The sequence below is a fragment of the Protopterus annectens genome, chromosome 6.part1 (assembly GCF_019279795.1).
Source record: "Protopterus annectens isolate FY-2018-M chromosome 6.part1, PAN1.0, whole genome shotgun sequence".
NCBI classification, from domain to species: domain Eukaryota; kingdom Metazoa; phylum Chordata; order Ceratodontiformes; family Protopteridae; genus Protopterus; species Protopterus annectens.
In genome coordinates this window covers 149,584,982-149,598,524 of record NC_056738.1, presented here as the reverse complement: position 1 = coordinate 149,598,524, position 13,543 = coordinate 149,584,982, and the positions used below count along the sequence as shown (strand labels likewise).

The following is a 13,543-nucleotide window of genomic DNA, read 5'->3' as shown; positions in this document are numbered from 1 at the left end:
TTACACACACATCCGTGATCTGGCATGGGACCACATCACCGCATATCTTAGCAGTACACGAGCCCGATATGTGACATATGTCCTGTACTTTCACATGCAGTGTCTACAGATTGTGTTAGGTGTGTGGCTGCTGACCACAATGCATACACACCATGTGGGCATATGTGTGCACACCCTTATTATGACGGTTTATCGCACCTCTTGTTGTGTGTACTACAGCAGTCACTGCTCCTGGCAGGGGTATACCAGCATGGGCCATCTGCATTTGCCAGTGTATGTTCAGTCTGCCCTACACATGTCCCCCTATTCTGCATGATTGCAAGGTCTACTCATGTGCACATCCCATGGTGTTCACACACTGCCATCACTATTGCTGTGTGGGTAGGTTATGGCTGCCACAGGTCATGAAGCCGACTATGTGCAGATAGAGCCATTCCTACCATCCTTAGGATCCCTGCTGCAGTGCACTGGTGTATCATGCTGAGACACCCCCTCCTTTAGCTTTTATGCAGATGCATGACAAGTAAGCCCTACACATGTGTGTCACTTTGCAGTGTCCTATACACTGAACACCACATGTTGCAGTCTAGACCCAGCTGATAATGTGGACTACTGTAATGCCTAATGACATAGTATATCTCTGCAGCAGTTGCAATTGTCCTACAGGTATATACACTGGTGTTGTACTGTATATGAGTGTTGTTCTGAACATGTCACTACTGTAGGTCATGTCTACCAGCAGTATGTTACTCCCTGTGGACACATTCTGTAATGACAGGATGTTAGTTATCATGCAGGTGTCTGACATACCCTTCCAGTACCCCTTCATAGTCACCCCTGTGAAACCATGCATTTCACAGCAACAGTACATGCACATGTACATCATGCATTCAGGGTGGGTGTGTTAGATGTGTGTGTGGAATATGCCATCCCCATTACATGCCTGGTGTGTTGGCAAGCATCTACATAAAACATACTCACCAGCTACAGGCTGCTGCCTTAGTGGTATCCCGGAGGGACCAACATAAGAGGGTGACAGATGCAATGTCAGTGGCCACACCTGTGGCAGTGCTACAGGGTGGGTGCAGTATTACCATACTTCAACGGTAGATTCCCATGATACTACCACATCTGGACATCTGTTTATTACTACAGTGCAGCAACACAATATATCTATGACATTTCAGATAGGCATGATCTACTGTACCAATGCGGATGTATACTCAACAGTGGTCTGCTGATGTGCCCTGTGTCCTTATCTGCACGCTTCTCAGCCGGTGTGTGGGTGACACTCACCTCCATGATGGAGTCCAGTGGTTGTTGGCTGTCCAGACGGGCAGGTGCCACGAGGCTGACCAGGAGCTCCTCCACACATGTCAGGGGGGATGGATGGCATGGCGCCCCCTGTGGTGAGGTAATCCCCGGACTGCAGCAGCACGCCAACTGGCATTGCGAAGCAGGTCAGTACAATGATGCTGGATCTGCTCATAACTGCGGTTGTGCAGTCCGACATCATTAACACTGTGGACTAGGTCATTCCACAGGGCGGTCCACTCCTGCTGCTCATGTGCAGCCCTGCCAAACAGCACTGGATAGTGCTGGATCAAGTGTGCTATCAACACTTCATTCTCCGCATGGGAATAGGTGGCTAACCATGCATGTGCCATCTTGGCTGAAAGACATAAAGATGGACACAGGTCTGAGCAACTCATACAGCAAGGTTACCACAGTTCATAATACACATCTCTGTCACCCCCCCACCATATCAGCTTCAACAAACTGTACACACAACTCATTAGGTATGGCTACAGCTTACCTACCGGTGGGACAGATATTCTATTGTACCACACTTTCTGCTATGTGATTGTAGCCATGTCCCCTGTATGGACACTATCATTGCTGGCCTGTTCCAGACTATTCACCTGCATGCCATTGTCAGGACCACTATGGTTCCATATATGCCAGTGGTATGGCTGCTCTGGGATTGCTGCACATCTGACATTCTGTGTTATTGGGGATATCTATGCATGCTGTTGGACATGTACCGGGATTATGTAGACTATTACTACCAACATATGTTATATAACAGTGACACAATAACATGTATATGTTCTATTGGCCAGCAGATCCACCTCTCCACAACCATCTGCCCATGATACCTGGCCACATCACATACGTGTCCCAACCTGGGGCCTCCTCATGTACTGTTCCAGCAATACCATCAGGTTGAACCACCCAGGGGATGCTGATCTTCCCCTTGGGGCACACACAGACATGTTCCTGTCTTCTGAGGTCAGGTCTAGGGTCTGTTTCTTACCGGGCTTCACAGACACATGTGGGATGTGCTACATCAGTCTAAGGCACCCAGTACACATTCACAGGGCCAACATGCTCCTCCTGCTCAGCCTCCAGACCAGGCACCTTCAGGACGTGGACTGCTGTTGTGAGTAGCAGTGGGTGGGAGGCTTGTTCCCATTGTGCCCATATTGGGGCCCATGGGGCATCCACATCACAGACCACACACACCATCCACAGTGTTTACCAACCACATGTGTCACATACCACCCCTGTAGACTGTCCTCTGTATCTACCAATCCTGATCACCTACACAAGTGTACCTGCCATACTTCCCCATATTCCCATTGCATACTTCACAGACGGGGCAATGTGGTCCCAACAAGGGACTAACATGTGACATACCCATCCATGTTGCACACACTGCCAGCTTGTGATGATGTCAGTTATGCCTTGTTATGTAACAGTTATATCCCGTTTGGTCAACTGAAGTCTTTACCACCTAGTGATTGTGTACAGATTGTAGATAGAGGCTGCTAAACTATACACCTGCATTACTTACTGTAGATTGTTTGGTATCCTGTGGCACAGTCTGTCTTTACTATTGCACAATTTGAAGGGCGTGGCCTGGACAGCAACAGTTGTGAACCTTTCCAGACCATTGTATTAGTATATCTATTTCACAGTTGCATTACTCTGTTTATATGGATGTCAGTGTCTGAACAGCTATATGACATGGCATATAAAACTGTAATAGTACACAAATAAAGGTTTTCTATTTTTGCAAACCTGTGTGGTGTTTTATCCTATGACATCTCTGTGGGTATATGTTGCAGGCAACGATTGTCATTTTTATGGGTGGCTCATACAGTGTCCAGTTGTTAAGGTGTTAACTGTAGGCATAGTGGCTGTTCCATATTGTGTGCACCTTCTACATATGTATCTTACTGCACATATCTCTGCATGTGTATGTGTGGTCACATGTATATCTATATCTATATGTGTGTGTGTGTGTGTATATATATATATATATATATATGTATATATATATATATATATATATATATATATATATATATATATATATGTGTGTGTATATATATATATATATATATATATATATATATATATACACACACACACACACACACACACACACACACACACACACACACATATATGTATATCTGCATCTGCATATATGTGTCTGTGTATATGTATCCTGGGGATGTTGATAGTTTCCACATTTTATATTTCCTATGGGAGCCAGACTGTACTGCATGATATGTTACCAATACCAGCCTGACATCATACAGGTGGGCTTTAGTACTGTTAACATCTTGTGCCCATGTTGTGTCAGGTCCTGGTTCTGCAACATTTGGTAGTGTATTGCAGGGCGGACGTGTTTGACTGTGGGGGGGATATACCTATTCGTACAAGACGTATATTGTTTGGGGCTCCTCAACCTCATTAACCGTGCATGTGGACATATACGTCTTAGTTATTTTCCCATTGTTATCTACAGATGTATGTCCATATATACCTATATATATATATATATATATATATATATATATATACATATATATATATATATATATATATATATATATATATATATATATATATATATATATATATATATATATATACATATATCTGCTTACATATATATAAAACTATGTCTGTATATACCTACATAGATATATATCTGCTTGCATATATGTAACTTGCTGTGTATATTTAGACATATAGGTGTAGAGATATAGATCTATAGATGTAGGCATTTGCATATATATATGTTCAGATATATTTATAGATATGTATATATAGTGTCTGTTGAGATAGTAATATATTTACACAGACACATATACATCTAAATGTTGGAATACATTATCTGTACTGTTGAATGACTGGGCTGAGTGATATGTTTTTGAAAACATCAGGGTTATATAGATCTGACATGGCTTAGTGGTACATCACTTTGGCTATGGAGTGGATGGTCCTGGGTTTGAGCCTTGCAGAGGCTGTTTATTTTGTTGCTGGGCAGATCACTACACAGTCTACAGAGTGATTAAGGCACTTTAAAGCAGTTGTAAGTGGGTTTGCGTGGAGATAAGCACTGCTAACTTCTGGTTAGAGTTTCTTATACTCACTTTCTAAATTGCTTAATCTGTGTAGGCATAGCTTACCCCCCTACAAACAGGCTTCAACCCGCTTACTGCTGCTTAAAAGTGCTTACTCCCACTTACCTCCATGCTAATTTCTTTAAAAGAAAAGAAAAAGGGGTTGATAGGAAAGTGGTGAAAAAAGGGGCACACAGAGGGAAAGACAGAAGGGAAAATAGCCAGGGATGTGCAGAAAGGGTGTAGGGAAGGTCCATAGCTGCCCATTTCGTCTACAGCAACAGCTGTGCATATACACTGAATTTGGAGGTTGATTTGGACACTCAAACCCCTGGGAGGGGGTGTGGACAAGAATAATACATTGTGATGGCAATTAGACTGGATTACATGTGTCCAGTGGACACATGTGCAAAATGGACAGCTATGTATAGGGCGAGATTTTTTTGTGGGAACAGATTGCCTTTTTTTTTATTTCAGGTGAGAGTGGGATGTTGGGGAGGGGTAGTAGGTTTATGCATTTATATCACATTATCGAAAGATGAAAATAGCGAACGCTATTTCATCAGCCCCAAAACATCTAAACATGAAAATATCGAACATTCAGTACAGCAAATTTTTTCCCATGGAAAAAATTTGCTGCTCTGAAACATACACACAACACAAGCACATCAAACAAACAGCAACCACACACATATACTTAAATTCCTACATCTAGCGCTACACTAAACTAAACATACACTACTATCTACACATTTACCTTAACCCAAACCCTAACCCTAAGGTCCATCACTATTGCACACTCACCTAACCTGTGCTCTAACCCTAACTCACTTAAACCGTCCCTAACCCTAAAGTCTGTCACTATTGCACACATGCCTAACCCGCGCCCTAATCCTAACTCATTTAACCTGCCTCTAACCCTAATGTACATACAGTCGCACACCTACCTGAACCCAGCCCATAACTTTCCACCACACCATTAAGAATAGCGAAGCCACAGAAATGACCAACCAAATTCTTTCCTGAGGAAAGAATTTGCTGTTCTGCAGCTTCGCTATTCTTACTGTTCGCTGAATAGTGTTCGATATCAGAACATTCAAGGATTTAATACTTCGATGTTCTGATATAGACCTGGTATATTTGGGGAGATAGGTTGGGTAGGTTAACAGACAAGACAAACAAGATGCATACAGGGTATATGACACCTGTGGGGGGTAAACACCTTGATGGGGAGGGGTGTTTGGAAATTGGAAGCCCACAGGCACCCTAGTGGAAACAGTGGAACTGAGGTCCCCACCCATGGGCAGTCACCACTGCACCTTTACAGGCCCGAAGGTGGCTGTGCTGGGGGCTGAGACACAGAGCCAGGCTGACTCTCTAATTGTGACATGCGGCCCTCAAGTTGGTGTAGAAGATCACCAAACTGTTGGTTGATCACTCTACGCACCATGACCCCGACCTGGCGACAGGTGACAGGTGCCTGTCAGAGCGGGGCAAGCCCCATCCCCTGAGGCGGTTCCACCCAAAGGTGGTGCAGGACCAATGGACAGGGAGGTCCTGGGTTGGGCCCCAGACATGCTGGTGCCCGGTACCATAGCCAGCTGAGGTGGGAAAGGTGGGTCCGCTGGGACCGGCCTTCCCAAGCGTGCTATAGTGTTTAGATTTCATCATCATATGTGGGTTAGTAATAGTCAACACATTCCAGGGTTAGGTATAACAGCATACATAGATATTCCCATTAACCCAGGTACCAGATAAGGAACAGTTGCATAGCAAACAGAACACATGCATATATGGGACCACAGTGGTAATAAGAACAGCATGCAGGTACATTGATGGCACCATGCCACCAATGGTGGAATAATTCAATATAGCACATGCATGGGAACCATTACATTATTTATCAAACAATTGGACATTATAAGAACATCGGTGTCAGTACATACCAGTTGGAGTGGGTATGGTGATTATTGTTGGAGATATGGTGGGGGGGAGAGAAAGATGTCAATTAACAACTAGTATATTCCTGAAGTCCACATTACTTTCCTAGTCAGTGCTGTTATCTGTACCTTACAAGTCTTACTACACTACCCTATAGCCTTAGTTTGGACAGTGATATGGCTGTTGTCATTGTTACACATGAACTAGTTGTGTTGACCACATGCTGACATATCTAGAATATTGCCCTCTTCCACCTTTAGTGACCTGACACACACATGTACATGCTTTCCTACACAGTTATATTATATAGCACAGTGTGGGTGACAGTGGCCAGTGATACTTTATTATTCAGTGTGACTGCAACACTCAGAATTTCCTACAATACCAGATTGAACAGTACCAGTACAGGTTATAATGGTCTGTATTTCTCAGCACAGTGTTCGTATCCGACGTACCTGTGGGAGCAATGTTTGTTAGCACTACCTGACTGTTGCCTCACAAAGTTCCAGATTACACATTAGTATTATGCACATACATCTCACTCCGTTACTGTACACACATTGGTCACAGCTTGACAACATGGGAGTGTAGATAGGACATACATGAAATATTACTGTCCTAACAGTTTCGGGGGTTACTACAGTGACAGGTATGTTCTCATAGATGTTCGACAATCACTTGTATTCCCTGTTTGTTGGCTATATATCTGAGATCATCCCACAGACTTACCAAGGGGACAGGGTGACAGGCAGCAGATATGGGCCCATATACTGAACATTCTGGCCTCATCTGTACAGTTGTGGGGTATGATTCTGTATGCAGCCTTATTCCACTCCCAGGATTCAGACCATGGCTGTGTCTGCTACAACTTAAACACTGTCCATCACAGTTGTGTCTGCTATATAAATATTGCTATATATCTCCTACCTGCTTTCTGTCTTATTAATCCACTGTGCTTTTGCATTCTGACCTTGTATTACAACACTCTTATATACAGATTTCCAAGACAGTTATATGTTGTAGGACAGTGTGGGTGACAGCGTTGTGTAATACCTCATTATTCAGAGCAACTGCATATCATTCTTGTATTTCTGTGCACAGTAGTGGCATCTGGCAGACCTGTGGAAGGAATGTTTATTAGCACTACCTGAATGTTCCCACACACAATTCCAGATTCCACATTACTATTATGCACATACATCTCACTCTGTTACTGTACTTACTCTGACCACAGCTTGACAAATTGGGGTGTAAATCGGACATACATGGCTTCTTAGTCACATAAGGTATTGGGGAGTTGCTAGTGTGCCAGCTTTGTTCTCATAGATGTGTGTCAATCAGTTGTATTTTCTGTTTGCTGCCTATACATCTGGGATCATCCCACTGACTTCCCAGGGGGACAGGTTGATAGGCAACAGATATGGGCCACTTTACTGGACATTCTGGACATATCTGTACAGTTGTGGGGTATGATTCTGTATGCAGACTACTACCACTGGCAGGATTCGAACCATGGCTGTGTGTGATAAAAAAAAAAAAAAACAGTTCACATCTCAGTTGCATGTGCTATTCTGTTTTTGTTGTCTGAATCTTCCCTGTTTACTGTCTATGTGTCTCTCAGTTGTATTAAATGGCCTCTGGGGATTAGACCTGTCATATACAGGCATTCCTACACATTCAATTTATGGTGCACGGTATGGGTAACAATGCTTAATGCAACAGTACTGTTACATGATTGCAAATCTACATTACCATATAATGCCGGAATATATACATGCAGTCCAGCAGTTAGACCTGTTTTGTCAGGCTATTACACTTTAATTGATATACAAACAATATGAGACACTTCCTGCCATATTCTCTAGTGTATGCAGTACTTGCTTTGAACAATACAGGTTTTATACAGGCAATTAATTTACTACTCTTTTATTTTTATTTCCTATGACAGTAAATGCATGAGTATTCCTGACCTGCCTCAAAACGCAACCTCGCCAGGCGACTGATGTGGGCCTCCTGGTTCACGGCCCACTCCATTGCAGCTGTGAGGGACATAAGAGGAATATTTAGCCATACCTATCCATGATATACCTGAGCTGGCAATTATTACACACATACTGGGGTGATACCTACACACGGCTGGAACATCCCCTGCCGCTCTAGCCTCTTGGAGCCACTCCTCCAAGAGGATCGTCTTATGCCGCTTCAGGTTGGCATAGTGGTGCCTGACCTGCTCACCAGTTTGGGGTATGCCAGTGGCACTGGTGAAGTCATGGGCGAGATGGTCCCAGGCCTCTGCCTTATATTGGGAGCCCTGTTACTGACCCTGCAGCAGTCTCTGATCATGGTCTTTGACAAGGAGTCCTGCCATGACCTTGGACTCCTGGATGCACCAGCACTGAACCCGAAAGCGCACAACTTCTCCCTTTACTGCCATAGTGCCTGCAAGGGGAAGCTACAACCAGTTATGAGATGTATTCCTGCCTCTTGGGTTTAAGTAAGGCCAATTTTCATCACTTTTCCATGATTGGCCAGTTTTGAAAAGGCTAAGCTATGGGTAAATCTGCTTACCTAAGGTTGGCATTGTTTAAAGGGATATACCACTGGGCACAATGAGTTAGCTGGCCTACACATTGCTTACACCTCCTAAGCTGGCCTCTGCAATGCTTAGCGTTGCTTACATTAGACTTTGCATTATAATTCCTTTTTGGCATTGAGTTATTATTCATTACACATTATATGTATGCCTGGTATCCATGATTAATATGTACGTACACTCTATGGGGGTCCTTGTGTTTTATTGGGGATGTCAACACTCTATTACAGTTACACCTCACGTCTGGGCTTACTGCTGTACTCCAGTTCACATATTTATCTTATTTAGTGGGTTATGGAACATATGATTGTATATTGATTCCTTTCACAGGTTCAGTTTGGTTTTACTATGGTGAGGACTTGTTTGCTGATACCTCCTTCATTTGTACTTCTGTAATGGCTTGGTGGTTAACTACTGTGACTATGGTGTATAGGGTCTTGGGTTCGAGATGTGCATGGTTGTTTATTTTGTTGATGGACAGAACAATGGCCGTTGGATACAGAGTGATTAAGGTACTTTTGAGCATTTGTAAGTGGGTTTGCACGGTGGTAAGCACTGCTAACCTGCTGTTACATCTGCTTACAGAGAGTTAGCTTTAGAATTGCTTAACCAGTGTAGGCATTGCTTACTGCTGCACAAACGGGCTTAAATATGCTTACTACTGCTTATTTGTGCTTAAACCTTCTTACTAGTGCCTTATTCATTATGACACTTATACCTCACATGTGCATTTACTGCAGTACTCCAGTTCTTGAAAATATGTTATTTAGTGGGTTATGCAACATAAATATTACTCATAACATGCTTTGCCATGGAAAATGGAATGTTCTGCAGTGGGACTCAAATCAGGAATGCCTGCTCATAAGGCGAATGTTCTGCCCACTACACTATTGCTATGCTGCTTCATTTGCACATATCTTCCTTATTATCCTCTTCAGCCATTTAAGCTGCATTAACTGTAGCTAAGTGATGGGCACACCCATGCACCTACGGTTAGCTTTAGTCAGATTTAAAAAAAAATAAAGGGTTTCTTCATTTTATTTATGTATACTGTTGCTGTTGTACACAAGGGGAATTGTTGGTGGGGATATGCAGTCACCTATGACCGGTCTCACTCATTTCATACCCCTTTCTGCTGCTCTTCATTGCGGGGGGCATATATATTCTGAGAGCTCTGCTCTCAGACATGCCCCCTGCACTCTTACATGCTCCGTGTAAGCCTAGGAGCTCAGGCAGAATGCCTCATTACTATGCATGGCACACTGCCATCCTGTTCCTAAATGGCTGCCTCCATGCCGGACTAAGCTAGTCCTGCACGGAGGAATAGTAAATCCGGGGGTCAGTCTGAGACTCTCCTTGAGTTATTCTACTTTCATGATCATTCAAAGTGTCTTCCATACTGCTGATTTGTACCCCTTGTTGTTTCATAACAGCTTCAAAATGTTCCATCTTCTTTCTGGTCTCTTCTTTGAAACATTCCAGTTTTGCATTCAGTTTGTCTATTTTAAGTAATATACCCTGTGTACCAGATAATATTGACTGAATGTCTTTTTTAACTCAAGAATCCAGAGTACCATTTCTTGAGTGACTCGTGTTGAAGTCTCTCCTCTCTTAACCAAACAGTTGAAATTCTGACAGACAAATATAACTTTTGAAAAACTTGGAGCTATAAATCTTTTCTCTGACTATTAATGAATAAAACTAGCTAGCAAGTATCTTTCAAATTTTAATTTTTTGGTTACATTTTCTGCAAGAGAAAAGTTTTCAGTCATAGAGCTTCTATCAGTTGCTGCTCTCAGTTAGCCATCTTGGCCATGCCCCCTGCATTTCCAGTTTTGAATAAAAGTGACACCACACTTTCTGACAGGGAGTTATGGTTGCCACCCATCTGTTTTTTTTCCAGACTATCTGAAAATCAAACTAATTGTCCGGTAGTCCAGAAAACACTGTACAAAAACTCTGGTATTCTGTCTCAAAAAAAGAAACAGACTATCTGAGTTTGTTAAATAGGCGTATTTACTATGTTTTTTTTATTTTACAAAAAGCATAGTAAATCTGCAGAAAAAAAGGCATCACAATTGGAAAAAGAGGGTGTTCCCCCTCATCTGATGTGATGCTAACATCATGAAATGGGTGTAAAGTGGGCAGGATATGAGTGTGGTTATGAGAGGTGTGTGGAATGTGGCCTAAGTCCGGTTTTAGCCACAGTCAAAAGTGGCAACCCTACAGGGTGTAGTAATCAAGAATCTCAGTGCAATCTGTTGCAAGGCAAGTTTTATTTGTCACACAGTAAGAATGTGTGTTTCTAATGCAAAGCTAGAACGTGTGCCTATCCATTGTGACAAACCTTTGAAGTACGCAGCAACTGCACAGGCCACTGGCTGCTAAGAAAGAGGTGAATGTGACAATGAAAAATAGGTAGCATTGTCTATACTAAATACAATTTACACAGAAATGGCAAGCTTGTTAGTAAGCTACAATATTTAGTCACTCTTAAACATAACACCTAAAATGCACAGTTCAGCATGATACCGAGCACAGTGTTTTATGTGCAAATATAAAATTACACCTGCTGCTGCCAACTAGAGGTGAAGGATTGATCTCAATAAATGCAGAACTCAGTAGTGCTTGAAAATCATTTAAAGCTGGAACAAAACAGATAAAACACCTCTCAGATGAATCAAAGGAAGTTATATGGTGGGCCACAGTAATCAGGTCCACTAAGAAAAAATTAGCTGAACAAACAGATCAGTAAAATACTAGGTTCAGGTTTTAAAGTTTCACATACGAAACTAACAACAAGTGAAGCCATTTTTAACCTCCTGTAAATTACACATGCACTAATAGTTACTAAAAAGATGTGAAAGATGAAAAGTGCAGTGAGGGTACTTCAGACCTCATTTTGGAAAAGTAAAAAAAAAGTCACTCTAAGAATAAGATTAAAAAAAAAAACTTTCACTGCAGTGAAAATTTAATTTCCATTTTAATGAACACAGAAAAAAACAAATGTCAGTATAAAAAAACAAAGCAGTTTAGTTCCTCATCCCCAACAGAGAATAACATTTGTGAAAAATGGGTATTTTACAGAAGTGTGATGTCAAATAATGTCAAATGTCTGACATTATTCAGATTAATGCTATCAAGTTAGGGAGCATAGCACATTAAGTCTACTTACATAAAAAAACAAAAGTGGTCTGCGTACATGTCACAGTCTGTATACTTTCATGTGTTAAGCTATATGATTTGGCCACACTCCTTATTTTACTTCTCAGGCCAAAATTCATAGAAGGTCACAAGATTTGTATGAATGCACAATTGCATTAGATTATTGTTCCCTATACAAGCTTTGAGATTATCACATGACCTTTACCATAAGATATATAAAACTGTAATATCTTAACTACTTAGCTGCGTAATCTACCATAAGAGGAAGAAGAGCAGAAAAGTCCCAGGCAGCTGTAATATGGTGCCCTAGTATGCACTTGTATCACTATTGCTAACCACTGACAAGGTGTGCGTCCCAGGCAGCTGTAATATGGTGCCCTAGTATGCACTTGTATCACTATTGCTAACCACTGACAAGGTGTGCTTAGTTCTGAGTTTGGCTGTAGAGTATTCCATGTTTGAACTTGATGAATTTGTCCTTTCAGTAGAAGTTAAGGGGATCTGCCAGCTATGAAATGGATGGAATTGATGGGGTACATTACCCTGGTGCACCTGCCTGATGACAGTCAATTACCACAGTGAGACCTAACCAAGGTAAGAGGTGCTACTCTGCGTAAAGTGTCATTCTCATTGTTGTCAGGAACATACTTTAAGCTATATTTAAAAAGTTCTGATACAAACCTTAACTTCTGGTCTGGAAGGATAATTAAAGCTGACATTATGGAACTCAATGTCACCTTTCACCTTGTCCAGTTTATATCCTTCTTCTGACATGCAGTCAATCTGTGGTGTCTGAAATAAAAAAAAAAAAATTTTAAATAATCTCCACAATTTATAGGTCTATTTATTTCTTTTTATGTATAGGCAAACAGAACCTATAGGGCCTTATGGTGTTATGACTTTTTCTGCATACAGAAAATATACATAAAATCAAAATGAATGAAAATGGAAAATATTACTCAGAATAAGTACACTGATGCAATAATATAGTAAAACAATAAAAAGCCATTTATAGGAAAATAAATGTATTTCACAAATCAGGACAACAACCACATTATATGATATATATATATATATATATATATATATATATATATATATATATATATATATATATATCATTGGCGGCTGGTGACTTCAAATCAAAGGGGGGCTGCAGGAGACAGCTGAATGGGTGGGGTCAAGGGGAAGGGGTGTGGCCAACTACAAAGGGGAGGAGCTATGCTCACAACCACAAAAACTAACTTTAATTAAATACGCTGCCCTGGGTGGCAAACCATCATTATGAGAGTCCAATCAAGACAAAAATAAGTGTAGAAGAATAAAAATATTTCAATGCATTGGCTGCATGACAGCTTACTTATTATCTAGATGGAAACAAAAGGTTGTGAGGCATGAAAAAATAAATTACTTTTTAAATACA

General features: G+C 41.5%; 1 protein-coding gene across 1 annotated transcript in view; it reads right to left on the bottom strand.

Moving 5' to 3' along the window:
• ABCB11 (ATP binding cassette subfamily B member 11) overlaps nucleotides 1-13,543 on the bottom strand; it is a 991,743-nt gene that overhangs the window by 347,999 nt on the left and 630,201 nt on the right. The window contains exon 13 of the mRNA XM_044075586.1: nucleotides 12,802-12,912. Coding sequence (XP_043931521.1) covers nucleotides 12,802-12,912 — 111 coding nt within the window. The remainder of the gene's footprint in view (nucleotides 1-12,801; nucleotides 12,913-13,543) is intronic.